Source organism: Mesocricetus auratus, unplaced genomic scaffold (assembly GCF_017639785.1).
Source record: "Mesocricetus auratus isolate SY011 unplaced genomic scaffold, BCM_Maur_2.0 Super-Scaffold_100019, whole genome shotgun sequence".
NCBI lineage: Eukaryota > Metazoa > Chordata > Mammalia > Rodentia > Cricetidae > Mesocricetus > Mesocricetus auratus.
The window spans coordinates 6,705,583-6,720,047 of record NW_024429200.1 but is presented as its reverse complement, the minus strand read 5'-3'; the positions used below and the strand labels follow the sequence as shown (position 1 = coordinate 6,720,047).

The 14,465-nt window shown below is 43.6% G+C and overlaps 2 protein-coding genes across 5 annotated transcripts in view; both read right to left on the bottom strand.

The window, feature by feature from the left end:
• LOC101841651 (solute carrier family 23 member 1) overlaps positions 1–14,465 on the bottom strand; it is a 97,280-nt gene that overhangs the window by 62,606 nt on the left and 20,209 nt on the right. The window lies entirely within an intron of this gene.
• Cnot4 (CCR4-NOT transcription complex subunit 4) overlaps positions 5,570–14,465 on the bottom strand; it is a 93,410-nt gene continuing 84,514 nt past the window's right edge. For 2 of the 4 annotated variants that reach the window (XM_013122257.3, XM_005082393.4), the window contains exons 11-12: positions 7,666–7,878; positions 5,570–6,934 (exon numbers count right to left, since the gene is read on the bottom strand). In XM_013122257.3, the coding sequence (XP_012977711.1) occupies positions 6,633–6,934; positions 7,666–7,878 (515 nt within the window). In that variant the 3' untranslated portion in view covers positions 5,570–6,632. The remainder of the gene's footprint in view (positions 6,935–7,665; positions 7,879–14,465) is intronic. The other 2 variants (XM_005082394.4, XM_005082395.4) reach the window with 1 other exon arrangement.

Below are 14,465 nucleotides of genomic sequence, written 5' to 3'. Positions count from 1 at the left end.
GATTGTCATCCATAGCATCCCAGGGAGAGCACCCAGGTGAGTCTAGGTGAATCAGGAGATGCCTTCATTCTCCAGGTGGCAACGGTGATGTCTTGGTAGCTTCTCCCAGAGTCCCCCTCGGCATCCTCAACTCGTGCTGCAGGGAGCTTAGGACACTTTGCTGGCCGCTCTCTATATCCCTTGCATTTCCAAAGCTGGGAGCCTTTCCCACTTTTTCCTTCCCTGGATGAAATCTGACACCAACGCAGCTTCCAGTAACTCTCGCCCTGACAGTCCTTCAGCTTGGCGATCAGGTCTTCACTTTGGACAGGCACTCCATTTCCCACCAGGCTCCTGTCTCACCTCCTCCCTTATAGAGCCGACTCCAGGCCCTCCATCTACACCAGGCCTGCTGCAACTTCCAACCAACAACTCCCCAAATGAGAAGTGTGTTCTTTTGGAACCACAGTAATTTCTTTTCACAAGACGTCATTCCTTTAAGTACAATACGGAAATTATCCAACAGTCTGGCCTGAGAGCCCAAGCTATTGTGTATTTCATTCCTGAATCAGGCAAACGTTTTTGGAAACCTCTGTGTGCCAATAAAACGTAACATTTCCGCGACTATGATGTGTAATGGGCTAGATGTGTTCTCGGCTCTTCACAAACCGACAGAGGGCTGTGAAATAGCTTGTCTTCCATCCTTTGTGACTTAGTAACTTGCAAAAGAATTTTTAGTCCTTTTGAACTCTCTCAGATTCTTTGCCCTTCTTTCCATTCTCACCTTCCTGTCAAAATCTTCACCTGGACCTGGCTTTTAAACTTACCACAACAAGGACAATTTTATACTTTGATGACACACACATACACAACTTCAGTTCCTATGGGTACAGACAGTTCACTGCAGCCAAACCCAGATCCAGAGAAACCCGCTTCCTTATTTGCCATTCTCACCGAGGGCTGCATTCACTCCCAGAGCACAACCCTATCGCATTTCCTCCTGCTTAGAAACATCTGGAAACATCTGGTGTCTCATCAACAAAAGCATCGCCCGCCTCCTTTTTCTGCCCGTTTTCTCACAAACCCCCTCACGAACCCCAAGCGCTTTCCAACTAAGACGCAAAGCCTAAGCATGCTCCAAACATCCCATCTTCCTGTCACTGCTCAGGGTCCTCCCTGGCTCCCCACCGCCAAGTCTCCGTTTATCCAAAGCTCTCTCCCTTGAAATACCTTGACCTTTTGCCCTTCTGAAACTCACGACTTTTTAGAGCTGACTATGCAAAACTTTCCAGTTTGAGAGAAGGGATCACCTTGTGTTTGTAACCTCTTAATTCCCCAGCATAAGGTCCAGCCCAAAGTAGTGACACTTTATAAGAATTTTAGACTAAATTAAACCCAAACCTCTCTTACACCTTGGTCTCAGTGGGATTCTTCATCATAATGCCTAACAAAAACAATGATCACCTTTTCACTAACGGCTCCTGAGCTCAACCTAAAGGAAAAACAGCTACCTTACTGCTACCCTTATTTGCTTATTTTCATCTTTTGAGACAGGGTTTCTCTGTGGAGAGCTGGCTGTCCTGGAACACACTCTGTAGATCAGGCTGTCCTGGAACTCAAGAGATCCACCTGCCTCTGCCTCCCCAGTGCTGGGATTAAAGTTGTGCGCCACCAATCACCAGTCTCTTAGTCATTTTTAAACAAAAGCAAAAAACAAAAACAAACAAACAAACAAAAAAAAACTGGTCAAGTACTTGGCGTGAAGCCACAGAGAAAGCAGGTGTGTAACAATTAGCTCCGGCACTGCTACAAATGTGTGACTCAACAGAAATGCCTGGCCTATTAGTCTGCATTTTGCACAATGGAATTCCTGCTGCTGAACTGGTATAACATGTGCTTCTGAACCGTAACAGATAGCAGCGTTTTACTTTTAGAGTGTCCAACTTATCCAGACCACGTATCAAAAGATCTGTTTGCACTATTAATTTCGATTATGCTCTCCTGCCTCCTCCAACTGTGAGAAACCTAAGAGGCACAATTACCTCCCAACACAAAGTCCTTGTGCAGACTTCCTAAAGTGCTTTCTAAAAATCACATACTTGCTTCCTCAGATCAATTTCTTATAAATGCATCTCCAAAGGGAAGTTATTCCTGTTGGTAAACTGTTGATTGAGTCCTTAACAGAGTTATGACTTCTGTGACAAAATTAATTGTATTTTCCAAGTAGTTCGTGCTAAAATGACTTCCATTTCGTTTTGACTAGATCCCTGACTTAGGCAGGTGTGATCCATCTCAAAACTGCTTTACGTTCTGTGTGCTTTCACAATGCAGGTCTTAACTCAAACGATACAAAGGCTCTCGTGCACAGTGCAGGCAAACTACCGTGGAGTGCTTACTGCATTTAGATGGCTATTCTAGCAGACTCCCCTAGGAAATACACAGTCCACAGTATTACCTGATCTGAAGATACAATTCCCAGACAGTTAAGAGCAGGCTATTTTCCCCCCTGCCACAACTTCTAGAATTGTTCTAATTTCGTTAGGACTAGAAAATGACCCACACCCATCCAATTTGCAGTCCTCCTTAAAACCACATAAAATGTGACTTTAACATCCAGCTTAAAATTTAATAATCCTTCGGTTGTATTGATTGTACATCAAAAGAACTTCATTGGAAAAGATGTTTAAAGTGCTGTTTAAATAAAGGAACACCAAGACAATGGCCACTGTTCAATGACCTCTGAAAGAAGACAGAGTTCCCTCTTAGTTCTATGAAATACACCATACCTACTGGTTTATAAAACCAGAATACAAATGCTGAGACGACAGATCAAACCTACAGATCTGATTGCATTTCTGCCCCCAAAGTCTACCAGTGGGTGCGGGGGCGGAAAGCTGGGTGAACTCTCACAGCTGATTTGAGAAAGTCCTGCCTTTAACAATAGGCAGAGCTGTGAGACTCATTCCCGCTTACATCACAAAATCCTCAAAGGCACAGAACCTGGTAAAGCCAGGCACCCCGCCTCAAGCAGGGATAAGGTGGCTGGGGTGTGACTACGGTATGGATTCCCAAAGAGGCTGTTGCGAGACCTTAGCTATACAGTTATTCCTATTCATCCCTCAGCTCCACGTCAGAAAGGCAGTACTGTATGTTCAATGAAGACAGAGCAGGCAGACCCTTACCATCATATATGACTCTTCTCTCCAGATTCTAAGCAGCAAAGGCAAGGAAGCCTACAGATAACAGGACTTAACGCCAGGTCTTCCAACAGTGACGCTTGAAGCTAGCGACCTACTCAAACGCAGTCACAATTTTTGGTCTTGTACTTAAGCAGACAACCAAGTATTAAGAACATCTAAGAAGCTACTAATTTGGATGAAAAGATCAAAGCAGACAGATGGAATCAAAGACAGACACAAGAAAGAGTGTGAGAATTCCAGCACAAGGATGAAAAACCAGCAGAAGACAAGCAAAGACATGTCCCAAGTCCCATATTTCAGTGTTTCCTTTTCATTAAAGAGAGGAACCAAGAAAGTACAAGAAACTCACTAATGACGTAACCACAAATTGCCCAGAATTGGCCACAATTGGCCAGATTCTAAAAGCTCACTGATTGGTCACTGTGTCCAGAACCAAGAGCCACACTGAAGACAACACTCAAGTTTCAGAACACAGCAGACAAGAGGGAGAAAACCAGATTAAATATAAGCCGGCTTTTCAACAGTAATGCTGGCCAACTTCTGAAGAGAAAACATTACTTAGAACCCTGTATATATCAAGCTACCCACCCAAACTGTAGAATATTAATTTCAGACACATACATTGTGAGAATATTTTTGTTTTCTTTCTTTGCTCAAGAAATTACTGGAAAACATCATTCTAGCAAAGTCTGAAACGGGAGGAGAAAAGGCTAGGGGATAATCATCGAATGTAAGGAAAGGACCACCCAGGAGGAGAGAGGCCAGAGAATGCCCAGCTCCATCAGAACCACATGACTGAGACAGTCACAGTGTAGCCGCCTACACCAAAGTTCCCATTGCCCTGAAGCACAGGCTACCTGCCACTTTGTTGCAGGTATTTTCCATATTCCTCAGACTTTGTCCAAGCCATCCAACCCCTATCAGTCACACACACCATCAGGTATTACAACTGGAGAGTCTTGATCTCCAGGACTCATTGAGACCCAACCCAATGTCTTCCCCAAGTGGGTTTTCAGAACCCAGCACAGAAGCTATCACCAAACCATAGCCCAGAGACTCAACAGAGATGCCACTGCTGGGCCTGCTGTGTTACCCAGCTTTTAAAAACTACACAATCATTGTCTAGAGCTGTAACCACTGGCAGAGGGGAAGAAAGGACTGACAGAAATGAAGGTAACAGCTGATAATGTTTGTGGGTTTTCAGTAAAGGGCCAACAGTGTGACAGAGAGAGGTGCCCAAGGCTGGTTTTAACTTGTGCTGGGCACACAGGTCACTGTCATTAAGTGGCTACGCCTTTATAGAGTAGGTGCGATCTATTCAACAATTACAGCACGGTAGAATTTCCCTTTCACAGAAAAAGCAGCGTTTTTACTGCTGTACTGATTGCAGGGTTCCTCTTGCTTCCCAAGAAGGCCAATGCTTCCTTAGTTTTGCAACAGTGCACCAGGACGGTCCAGGAAACTAAAGCAAAGGTACAGGACAGCGCCCACAGTTTCAGTTCTGGTTATTTTACAAAACTTGCTTTTCCTACCCTCTTGTTCAGCCTGTACTTGTGGTGATATTTGAGAATATACTGTTTACTATCTACAATACTGCTTTCTTTTTACTTTGTTATTTCTTTTGACAGGGCCTCATTCCATATCCCAGGCTGGCCTGGAACTCATGGCAATCCTCCTGTCTCAGCCTCCTGAGTGCTGGGATTATAAGTGTGCATGCATAAAACAAACAAACAAACATAAAAAAACCTTTCTTTAAATGAAGTAAAAGTGAAGATTAAAAAAATCAACTCCAAAGCACATCATATATAACGTCAATCTACTCTATTTGTCCTCTAGAAGATTCCCTTTGAGCATAGCTTACAAGACTGTCAACTGGGTACAGACTAAATGAGACATACCAACTGTACAGATTCCTAGGGCTCTGGGAGGAAGCACTCCCTACCCTGGCCTTATGAGTCTGACTGCGCCCCTCCCCCCCCCCCCGGAGTCTGCATCCCATTCCGTATCCTTCCAGGAACTGGTAAAGGGATGATGCTGTGGATGCTGGTGCTCCTGCCAGGTCTTCCAGAACCATCTCAGCGTGTCAGGATCCCATCCACTCCTGGCAAGCGGCCTCTCAGCTGAGAAGGTCTGCTTGCATTTCTAACAGCCAGGTAGAGGTCTCAGCTAATGAAAGCCACTGAAGAGGCTGTTGCGAACAACAAGGCTGATCTTTAAAACTAGTGGTGACTGAGAAAAAGAATTTTCACTTTGCTTTCTGTTCCCTTCAAAGCCATCCTCTACAGCTGCAGATGGAAAATCTAGTGGAAACTCAAAGGGCATTGTATCACAAAATATTTCAAATTCACAAGTAACAAACTGGAAAAACAAAAACAAGAATCACCCAATGGTCACCATCAAGTTTTCTGTTTTATTTAAGATTTTAGTTTTAATTCTGAAGAAAGAGGTACATTTCCTTGTTTTTAGTTTTAGCATCAGGTTATAACCAGGTTTATTTTCTTTTCTCCTGTCTTTGCAATACTGCACAAACGTCCAGAAACTACAGGGTTAAGTAAAAGCTGCAGGCAAGGAGGTCAGAGATTTGCTCCTGTTGGTGATCGGATGGCCCCAGAGCAGTGCTGGCTCACAGTGCCCTGTCAGTTGGACTTAGGGTCAAAGAAAAAAAGATTCTGACAGAGGAGAAAGACCGAGGAAATCACTTTAATTCAGCTCTTATATTATGGATAGGTATTAAATCTGTGAATACTTTTTTCCTTTAAAATATCTGAATTTAAATCTAAAGCCAAAATTTTTTTCTCCTTAAAAAAATTACTTCTCCCTCCTTATAAACTCTTAAGCAGTGGGCCAGATACTACATACAGATAGTTTATCTTGCCATCAACTTCCAATGGATCCCTTTGTGTAACGACACAGTTGAGTCCTCCCCATCAATTCAATAAAGAACTTAAAAGTTAAAAGCACTTTTCCTGCAACAGTGAAAGGCTGAACGCAAGATGGACGTCAGGACCACTGCTTCCCCCATGCATTTAGCAATCTCATTCAAATCAGCTGGTTCTCAGTCTGCAGTTGATAATGCATTTACTTGACCTTTCCTATAGATTAATTGTCATTTTCTGCTAGGCAGACTATGTCATTATTATGAGCGACAGACAAACAGTAATTTTCTAAGTGTTGAGACTGCCTTTTGATTTTCTTTTTCCTCTGCTTAAAAAGGCATTTCCCCCCCGGAAACATTCAACAGTGTCACTCACTCAAATGCTGGATCAACCGAAACTTTTACAGTTAAAGAAAAGATGGTAAAGACGCTGTGATCACATCGCATCTGGGGGCAGGGAGAAAACAAAACAAAAACGACCAGGAACTGGGTTCTTCAGAACGTAAGAGACGGGACAGGAGCGGTGAGTGGGAGAAAACAGGTGGGCTCGCCCCTGCCCTTCTGAACTCCCTCTTTGCTTAGTGGCGGTCCAGTGCTGAGCTCTGCAGCAGATCTGTGGGGGTTTTGCTGGGGGGTCTGAAGGCTGTCTGGAAGCCTGGGGGTGGGGAGTGGAAGCTAGAAGGATTTGACGGAGGTGGGTAGGGGTTCCAACTGGCTCTGTGCAGAGGGATCTGTGTGCTGAAGGGGGCGCTGTGGTGGGTCTGTGACGGGGCAGTGCTGGGGCCGTCCATCTCTGTGAGGGCCTGAAGGGATTTGAGCCAGTGTGGAGGATTGTCATCTTGAATAGAGTCTAAACTGTTCCCTGAAGATGCTGGAATACCTACAAAGGAAACAGGAGACAAAAAGAAAATGGTGAGTTTGTAAGGAAAGAGCACCAAGTTACTCAGATAAACTTTGTAAAGCGTGAGTTGTTTACCCAAGAAGTAAAGGAGATTACAATTTTAAATTGCCAAATGAAACCTTTTACAAATGTTCTTTTTTAACCACCCTCCCCCTTCTCCAGCAATGACCAGGATTTACTGTTATACAAACGCTCCTCTCAACTATAAACGTACTCCTTCCTTTCAGAGGCGGAACAGTGAAAAACAAAATCCCAAATCCCCCAAAACAAACAACTCCGCCCCAAAGGACCCTAGGATCACCAGAAGTAAATGACACGTTTCCCCATTGCGCCTGCCCTTCCCCAGCAGGGCTCCGTACACGGACAGCCTTATATAGAGAGCTTTATAAAGAGTGGAGTATGTTTCTCTTAAGATGGCTCAGTTAGACCCTTCTGTACTTTGAGGCCTACGAAATGCACACATGCTGCCAGACTGTAGGTGACACCTACTTACACCAAAAGAAAGAACCAAGGCACACAGCTAGGCTGACAGGTTCATCGTGACCCTAAGGGTGAATCATGCTTTGTGAAAAGGAACTTATGCCGGAAAGGCCCCTGTTCTGAGTTAATTTGTGCGAATGAATGAATGAATGAATGAATGAATGAATGGATAACGAGAACAAAGCAAAACACATGGCTGTGGGTGGAGCTCGAGGGAGCAAGAAAGTTACCTGTGATGATGGCTGGGTCTGTCCAGCTGCCAGGGCTGTCCCAACTCACGCTGTCGGCGGTGGCAGTGTTGGACGTTGGTGCACTGTGGCTGGCGTTGGAGGGGGAGGAAGAATTGGGCAGTCCACCAAAGCTGATGTTAATGTTGGGTAGAAGTGCCCTGAGCCCGTCCTGCCACTCCTTCACATTTAAACTCTCTACAGAACTGCTGTTGTCTGGGAGTTTACCAACAAAAAATGAAAGATAAAAAAAAATAAAAAGCTGACGTTAGAAACATATGCTGTTCTTCAGTGGTTAAGCGGGAGAGGAATTATTCGTTCTTTACTGAGCGTTTATGGGTCACCCTAGCAAGACAAACTGGGTTAGGATTTGGTTTGCGAGCTCAGGGACTTCAAGTGAGGGAGAGGAAGCTTTCTGGAGCTGATGGAGGGGCCTCCTGACTACTACAGGTGTGCAAACCAACCATCCAGCTGCAGGATTCAATGCTCTACAGACAAGCCAGCACCAGCTACATGACAACGATTCAGTCAGGGAGGCATTTAGCCAGCTCAGCGGATGTACACCAATAGAAAAAAAAATTACTATAGGAGCTCATTTCTGAGTCCATTAAATGGAAGAAAGTCATTTTATGAAGAATAAACATAAGCCAATAGTAAAAGAAAGCGATGTTCTCCTCACTATAAAACTGTAATGCATTTCAGGGGCGGAAACAGATAATGAATGGACTTCTGAATACGGAATGGATATTTTCCCCGAAGAGCAGCAAGCAGGGGCTGGGCCCTCTTGGTGGAGCAGGTCTCAGTGTCTGCCTGCTCTACACTCCAGCACCACTAGTCAGAGTTGAAGCCATGGAGTCCTACGGTCTCTGAGCTATTTATAGAGAGTGTCAAACAGAAGCCACTACCAATGAAAAGACGGGTTTGTATCAACTGTGGCTTAAACTGAGGTTTACTGTTCAGAATCCATATATAATATTTGGGCCTGGGGAAGTCTAACACCTCCTTAGAATAATTATCTTATTGTAAATAAGAATTAATTGATTAACCATCCATAGTTTTTGAAAAGCAAAAAAAAATCTCTACAGATCTCATCAGCAATCAACAGTGACAATGATTGATCAGGCAGTCTATGCTCTTTGATAAATTCAGACTTTTCTTTTAAAAATTTGCTTCACCCCATAACTGACCTCTGTCAGCTTCTATTAGATTTCAGCAAATGCAGCATTTCATGGTACTGTCCTTACTTATGAGAGACAAAGGCAAAGAAGCTCATCTCTGAACTTGACTGAATGAAGAAAGGGCACTTTACACCAGGTAAGCAAAACAATGGGGATAGGAGAGCTTCCTCAAACTTAACTTTACTTCCCAACTGGTTTTATTTACTAAACCTTATCCTTCTTACACCTGTATATTGTTTGCATTGTGTGTTACAACCAATAAGGCACTGCACAGTTAGTTGATTATTTCATTTGACACTCCCAACAACCCTGTGACGCAGGCAGGAGGAGGAGTCTGCACTTAACAGATAAAGAACAGACAGGGACATTTCTTAATCAACGTTTTTTTTGTTTTTGTTTTTGTTTTTTTGGTTTTACGAGACAGAGTTTCTCTGTTTTGGAGGCTGTCGGTCCAGCCTGGCCTTGAACTCACAGAGATCCGCCTGCCTCTGCCTCCCGAGTGCTGGGATTAAAGGCATGCGCCACCAACGCCCGGCTGGGACATTTCTTACTATTAGTACTAGCAATGCATGCCTGAATCCTAGCTAGTAATCCACAGATGAATGGGGCACAGCCATGGCAACGTGGCACAAGACTACCCCCAATGAGAAAAAAGTTGCTCTTGTTTATAGAGCTCATTTTTGGTAACTTGAAACCAGACACTGAGGGATATATATGAAAATATATATACCAAGCTCTCTTGGTCTACTTTGTGTAGATTATTAGCTGATTTCTTTTTTTAAGGGTCATATACTTACAGGGGAAGCCTAGGATCCTATGAGGCCCACAATTAAAAAGACACAAAGAAGAAAATAGAAGTGCCACTGGCCTATCTCTATCAGGGATGATGAGCAGGGTAGAGAAATAGCACACCTCAAAGAACAGTCTGGACTTTGAAGCCAGGAGACCACCCTCCCGCCTTGTGTTATTGGAGGTCAAGTTCAGGACCACTTGTGAGCCTCCCACTGCCACCTTGAGGCAAGGCCTCATGTATCTTAGGCTGGCCTTGAACTCCCTCCCTATATACATAAGGATAACTGATCCTCTTGCTTCTACCTCTAGAGTATTGAAAGTATAGGTGAATTCCAGGTTTGCATGATGCCGGGACTCAAACCCAGGGCTTCCTGAATGCTAGGCAAGCACTTTATCGACTACACTATACCCCCAGGACCTACCCATCCCTAGGGTAAGCATTCTAATTGAAAACATAATCATCTCCCTGTAGGTCCATAACTTGCACTAGGCATAAAAAAGATCCCCCTGGTAAAAACTGTAATCACAGGATGTGTTCAATTACAGGAACGTTTGGTGGGTAAGACACAATCTAACTTCTAAAGCAGCGGGGCTGGCTGGAGAACAAACTCAGAATGCTGTCTGTCCTATGGAGCAAAGCTGACCTCTGAGAAAAGAACCTTCCTCGAAGGCAAACAAATCCCCTGGGGAGAAAAAGATGCTGCCTAACTAAATGGGAAGGGTTAGATAGAGACTGGTCTAGTCCTTCCCACATAGTTACACAGTCCTGGCTGGTCTGGGAGGTCTTGGTCACCGAGATGCCTAAGTCAGCAACCGGCTGCTCTCATCCCTACCTCACTCATAATATACTAACCATCACTTTACAATCGCCAAAAGCAAAGGGGAAGAACACTAACCTCCACTTACAGAGTAACACACTCAGGAAATCTTACTCTGAAGCTGGCAACACAATACAGTCAAAAGGCAGCAAGGCAGGGTCTCCTAGAGGTCTACACCTACATCTCAGCTCTGTTGCCAACTAAGATTTTTTTAAAAAGCCCTTTTCTTTCTTTTTAATCAAAGGCTATTTGTTCCCCTGACTACAGAATAATACAGTTCAGCTATAGTGTTAGTCAAAGACAAAGTCATCTGTGGTACAGGACACACAAACAACGGGAAACTACGATCTTCCCAGGATACTTTGAATGTAAGGGAGCTTGGGAAATAGTAACTGGTTTATAATTTTTAACAATCTTTACTGAAATACAAGAAACAACATTACCCAGCACACATACTCAAAACAAAGCATCCTGGGAGCCTCAGAGCACACACATGTTTGGCTTACAGTGGCGTCATGAGTGGGGGGCAGCACACAAGACCCACAGCCTTAGCTCTTGGAATGGGAACATATTCTAAAGAGCTTAGGAGAAAGGTTTACTTCACCACCCTCTCTACTGCCCAGTGTCAGTGCAGAAGAAGGAAACCAACCTCGTCAACACAGCCCCATCTACCCTAACCCTCACAGCGTGACCTGGATGCGTTTGGATGGTAGACCTCTAGTAAGTTCATTCCTGGAAGCACACCGGGTCTGTCTCTGTTGTAAGGGGGGGGGGTGCGCTAGGCAAGTGCTCTGTCAGTGAGCCATACCTTGGCTTGGAGGCCATTGCCCTGCACGTTGGACATGGCACTGCAACCCTCGTGTGGACAGCTGTCCAACGAGTTGTGGGGTGCTGACCAGCGCAGCACCCTCCAGATGTTAGCTGTGACAATCCCATGTATCTGTAGATATTCTGAGTGCCATGGAAGGGAAGTGGGGGCAAAGTCACCCATCAGGACCACTGACAGAGGACCACACCGACTCAGTCTTATGCCACTTAATTTTCTTTTAAGGATTCACGCTAAGAATTCACAGTGAGCAGGTCAGCAGGCCCGATGAAGAAACCGCTGGGTTGAAAACTCACTGAGTTGCAGAAGGCAGCTGTAGGGCTGCCTGTCAATATAACCTTGAGAATACAACACACCGAGTCTCTTAGCTGAACCCTACTGCCTTACCCTACTGTGGGTAGAATAGAGAAGCACATTCACTCTCTGATAAATGACTAACAACAAGTGTTTCTCTACTGGTCACCAGTAACCCTCCCAATGGGCCAAGGCAGCAGGTTTCTTACTTGTCTCTTAGGAACCTAGCCATAGCAGCCACTGTGCTCCCAGATATGCTGTGTGGCCACCCTGCTTAGCATGTCTACCCAAGCCAAAACACTGCAAAAGAAAGAAAAATACGGAACGGAAGCAGAACTCGAAAAAGACCAAGCAAGGTACAAAGAAGATCAAATCACTAAATATATTTTATGGTAAAAATGATAATGACTTTATTTTACAAAGTATATAATTAGCGCTGGCAGGATTATCTGTAAGCACATAAGACTTATCAACTAAGTTTGATACAATTCAATTCACAGACGTGTCAAGTCCTCCAGCTCTTATGCTTGCGTGGGAGCAGTGGGTTCGTAAAGTTGGTCCTAATTCTTAGTTTTCTACCATAGACGGCAGTACCGGGACCAGAGAACTCATATTCCAAGTTAAATTCCTGTGTAAGAGCAGCCTGACACCCATCCCACTGCGAGAAGTCATCCCTGGGAGCCCCAGTTAGAAAGGAGTTCTAAAATTCATCCTGTGTGTTAGTCTTCAAGCTCTTTCTTGTGGTTACTCTGAAAAATTCCCAAATGTGTCTACTTTGCTTTTCCTAGAAAGTTTCACTCTCCTCTGCTCTGCTCTCATCACTGGCCTCCATCGATTCTACGACCGCTGCTCTCATCACACCATTTACTATAGTTTGGGGTTCAAGTCCATCCTCGTCAGTATTTACTGAGTGAAAACCCAACTCCCTCAAATTACAGCAGCCTATCTTCCTGTGACTCAAATATAAATAAACTATGCCAAACCTAACTTTAAGGAATGAAAAAAAAAAGTCGTATTAGAAGTTTTATATACAGATGTTATTTAGGATAGCCACAAAAAAACCTTGCAATTTATTAACACAGGACTACAGCTACCAAAAAGATCCTTCAGACATAAATACTATCAGCTTACGATAAATATTCCACTTAAATGATAAAGCTTATACTCAAATATCTAGATCTATGCTTACCATAAAACAAACACACCAAATGGCAAAGCTGAATTGCCTAGGCACCAAGAAAACCCTCAGGGTTTTACCACAAACCTGAAAGTAGATTTTAGACAAAAGAAAAAACAAATAACAACAACAACCAAAAAAAAAAAAAAACCAAAACATTCTAATAATGCAAAAAGACAAGGGAAAATATCAGGTGCCTTAACAAAAATATTTAAAAGTTAAAATTTATTTGCACCAGTATACGGACGTAGAAATGACATAAATAGAAAAATGGGAGTCAGCTAGACACACTTTTGTGCTTTTTAAGCTGTGCTTACAGTCATTCTGCTTCACTGGAATGCTTCCTGGATCTCTTTAAGTTAATTTTTACTCAGTTTCTCAAAAATCTGTCTTTCTTTCCCCACCCATATCCTTCCAGATGACACACACACACTGTGTAAGCAATACTCATGTCATGGAGCTTGGTATCTTACACTTTTCCCCCTTATTTCAAGATAGATCAGTCTTGAAGACCCTATACGAAGTTCAATTTTTGAGTGCATTATGCGATGAACAAATGGTTCTTTTCAAAAACAAGCAAATCCCTCTGAAGCCAGGTAGAGGTTTGCGGATCCAAAAAGCTTCATTTTACAATGAGAAGCTGAGTAGCCTCCAGTCCTTTAAAGAATTAACCCAAGGTTATATAACTTAAAAATGTCAACATCAGTAACCAAAAATCAGTGTAACTTTAAAAGTATTTGTTTCTGTGGAATTTGCTACCAACCAGTGCTTATCCTAGCAGGACTCATGCGATACATACACTACAAGGAGACAGACAAGGCACCTAACCCGAGCATGCAACAATGTGGTAGAAACAGGTAAACAGGTTCCATGAGGCAGGAGGAGGACGGGAGTAATCCTGCCACTCTGCAGATGGGATCACCGGCGCCCGGGGAAGCATCAGAAGAGGGAAAGAGCACGGGGCAGAACAGAGGCAGGCAGGTGACCACAAAGGCACAGTGCTTTAAAATTCACTCTTGGGATTTACAATTTTAGTAAAGAATAACGAGACTCTATTCTTAGATGGCAAGCATCCTGGCCATTTCTGCCACTGACACAGTGTACTGCAATCATTCACTTACATTTATTTGTTCTTTCCTACTGGACTCTGAGTTCTTCCTTGGTTTGGTAAACAGTATCCATCTTCCCTAGGCAATGGAATGAGTAACACTGAACAATGTGCTTCCAGGTTGGTAAATACTTTTTCCAAAACAGGTCAGAAGAAGGATGGGTGAAAGGGGTTTCCATGGGAGCAATGATTCACGGGTTATAGAAGTTGCTAAAACATGTCATTCTAGCTATGCTCTGACAACTATTAATAATACTAACAAGGAAATAAAAATGAGATGGCATATAGAGAAGTCAGTTGCAGGAAGAGGTTCTGATGGGACTATATTTGAAAGGATTAGCAAAGCTAGAAAAGACATGCATTACCTATCTGTAATGTGAGAGTATTATAATTCTTGTGGATTACAATTAGAATCCATAATGATCTAATGCATCCTCATGGCAAGAAAAAGCTATGTGTAAAATCACGAAAAACACAGGAAAAGCGTCTGCTACGTCTTAGGTCACTAACCCTGAGCCACAGGAAAAGGCATTTCGGTGGACATTTCACCCGTCCATCCTCTCTGGAAAGAATGGGCTCTCCTAACCAAAGGAGATCAAGTAACATGAAG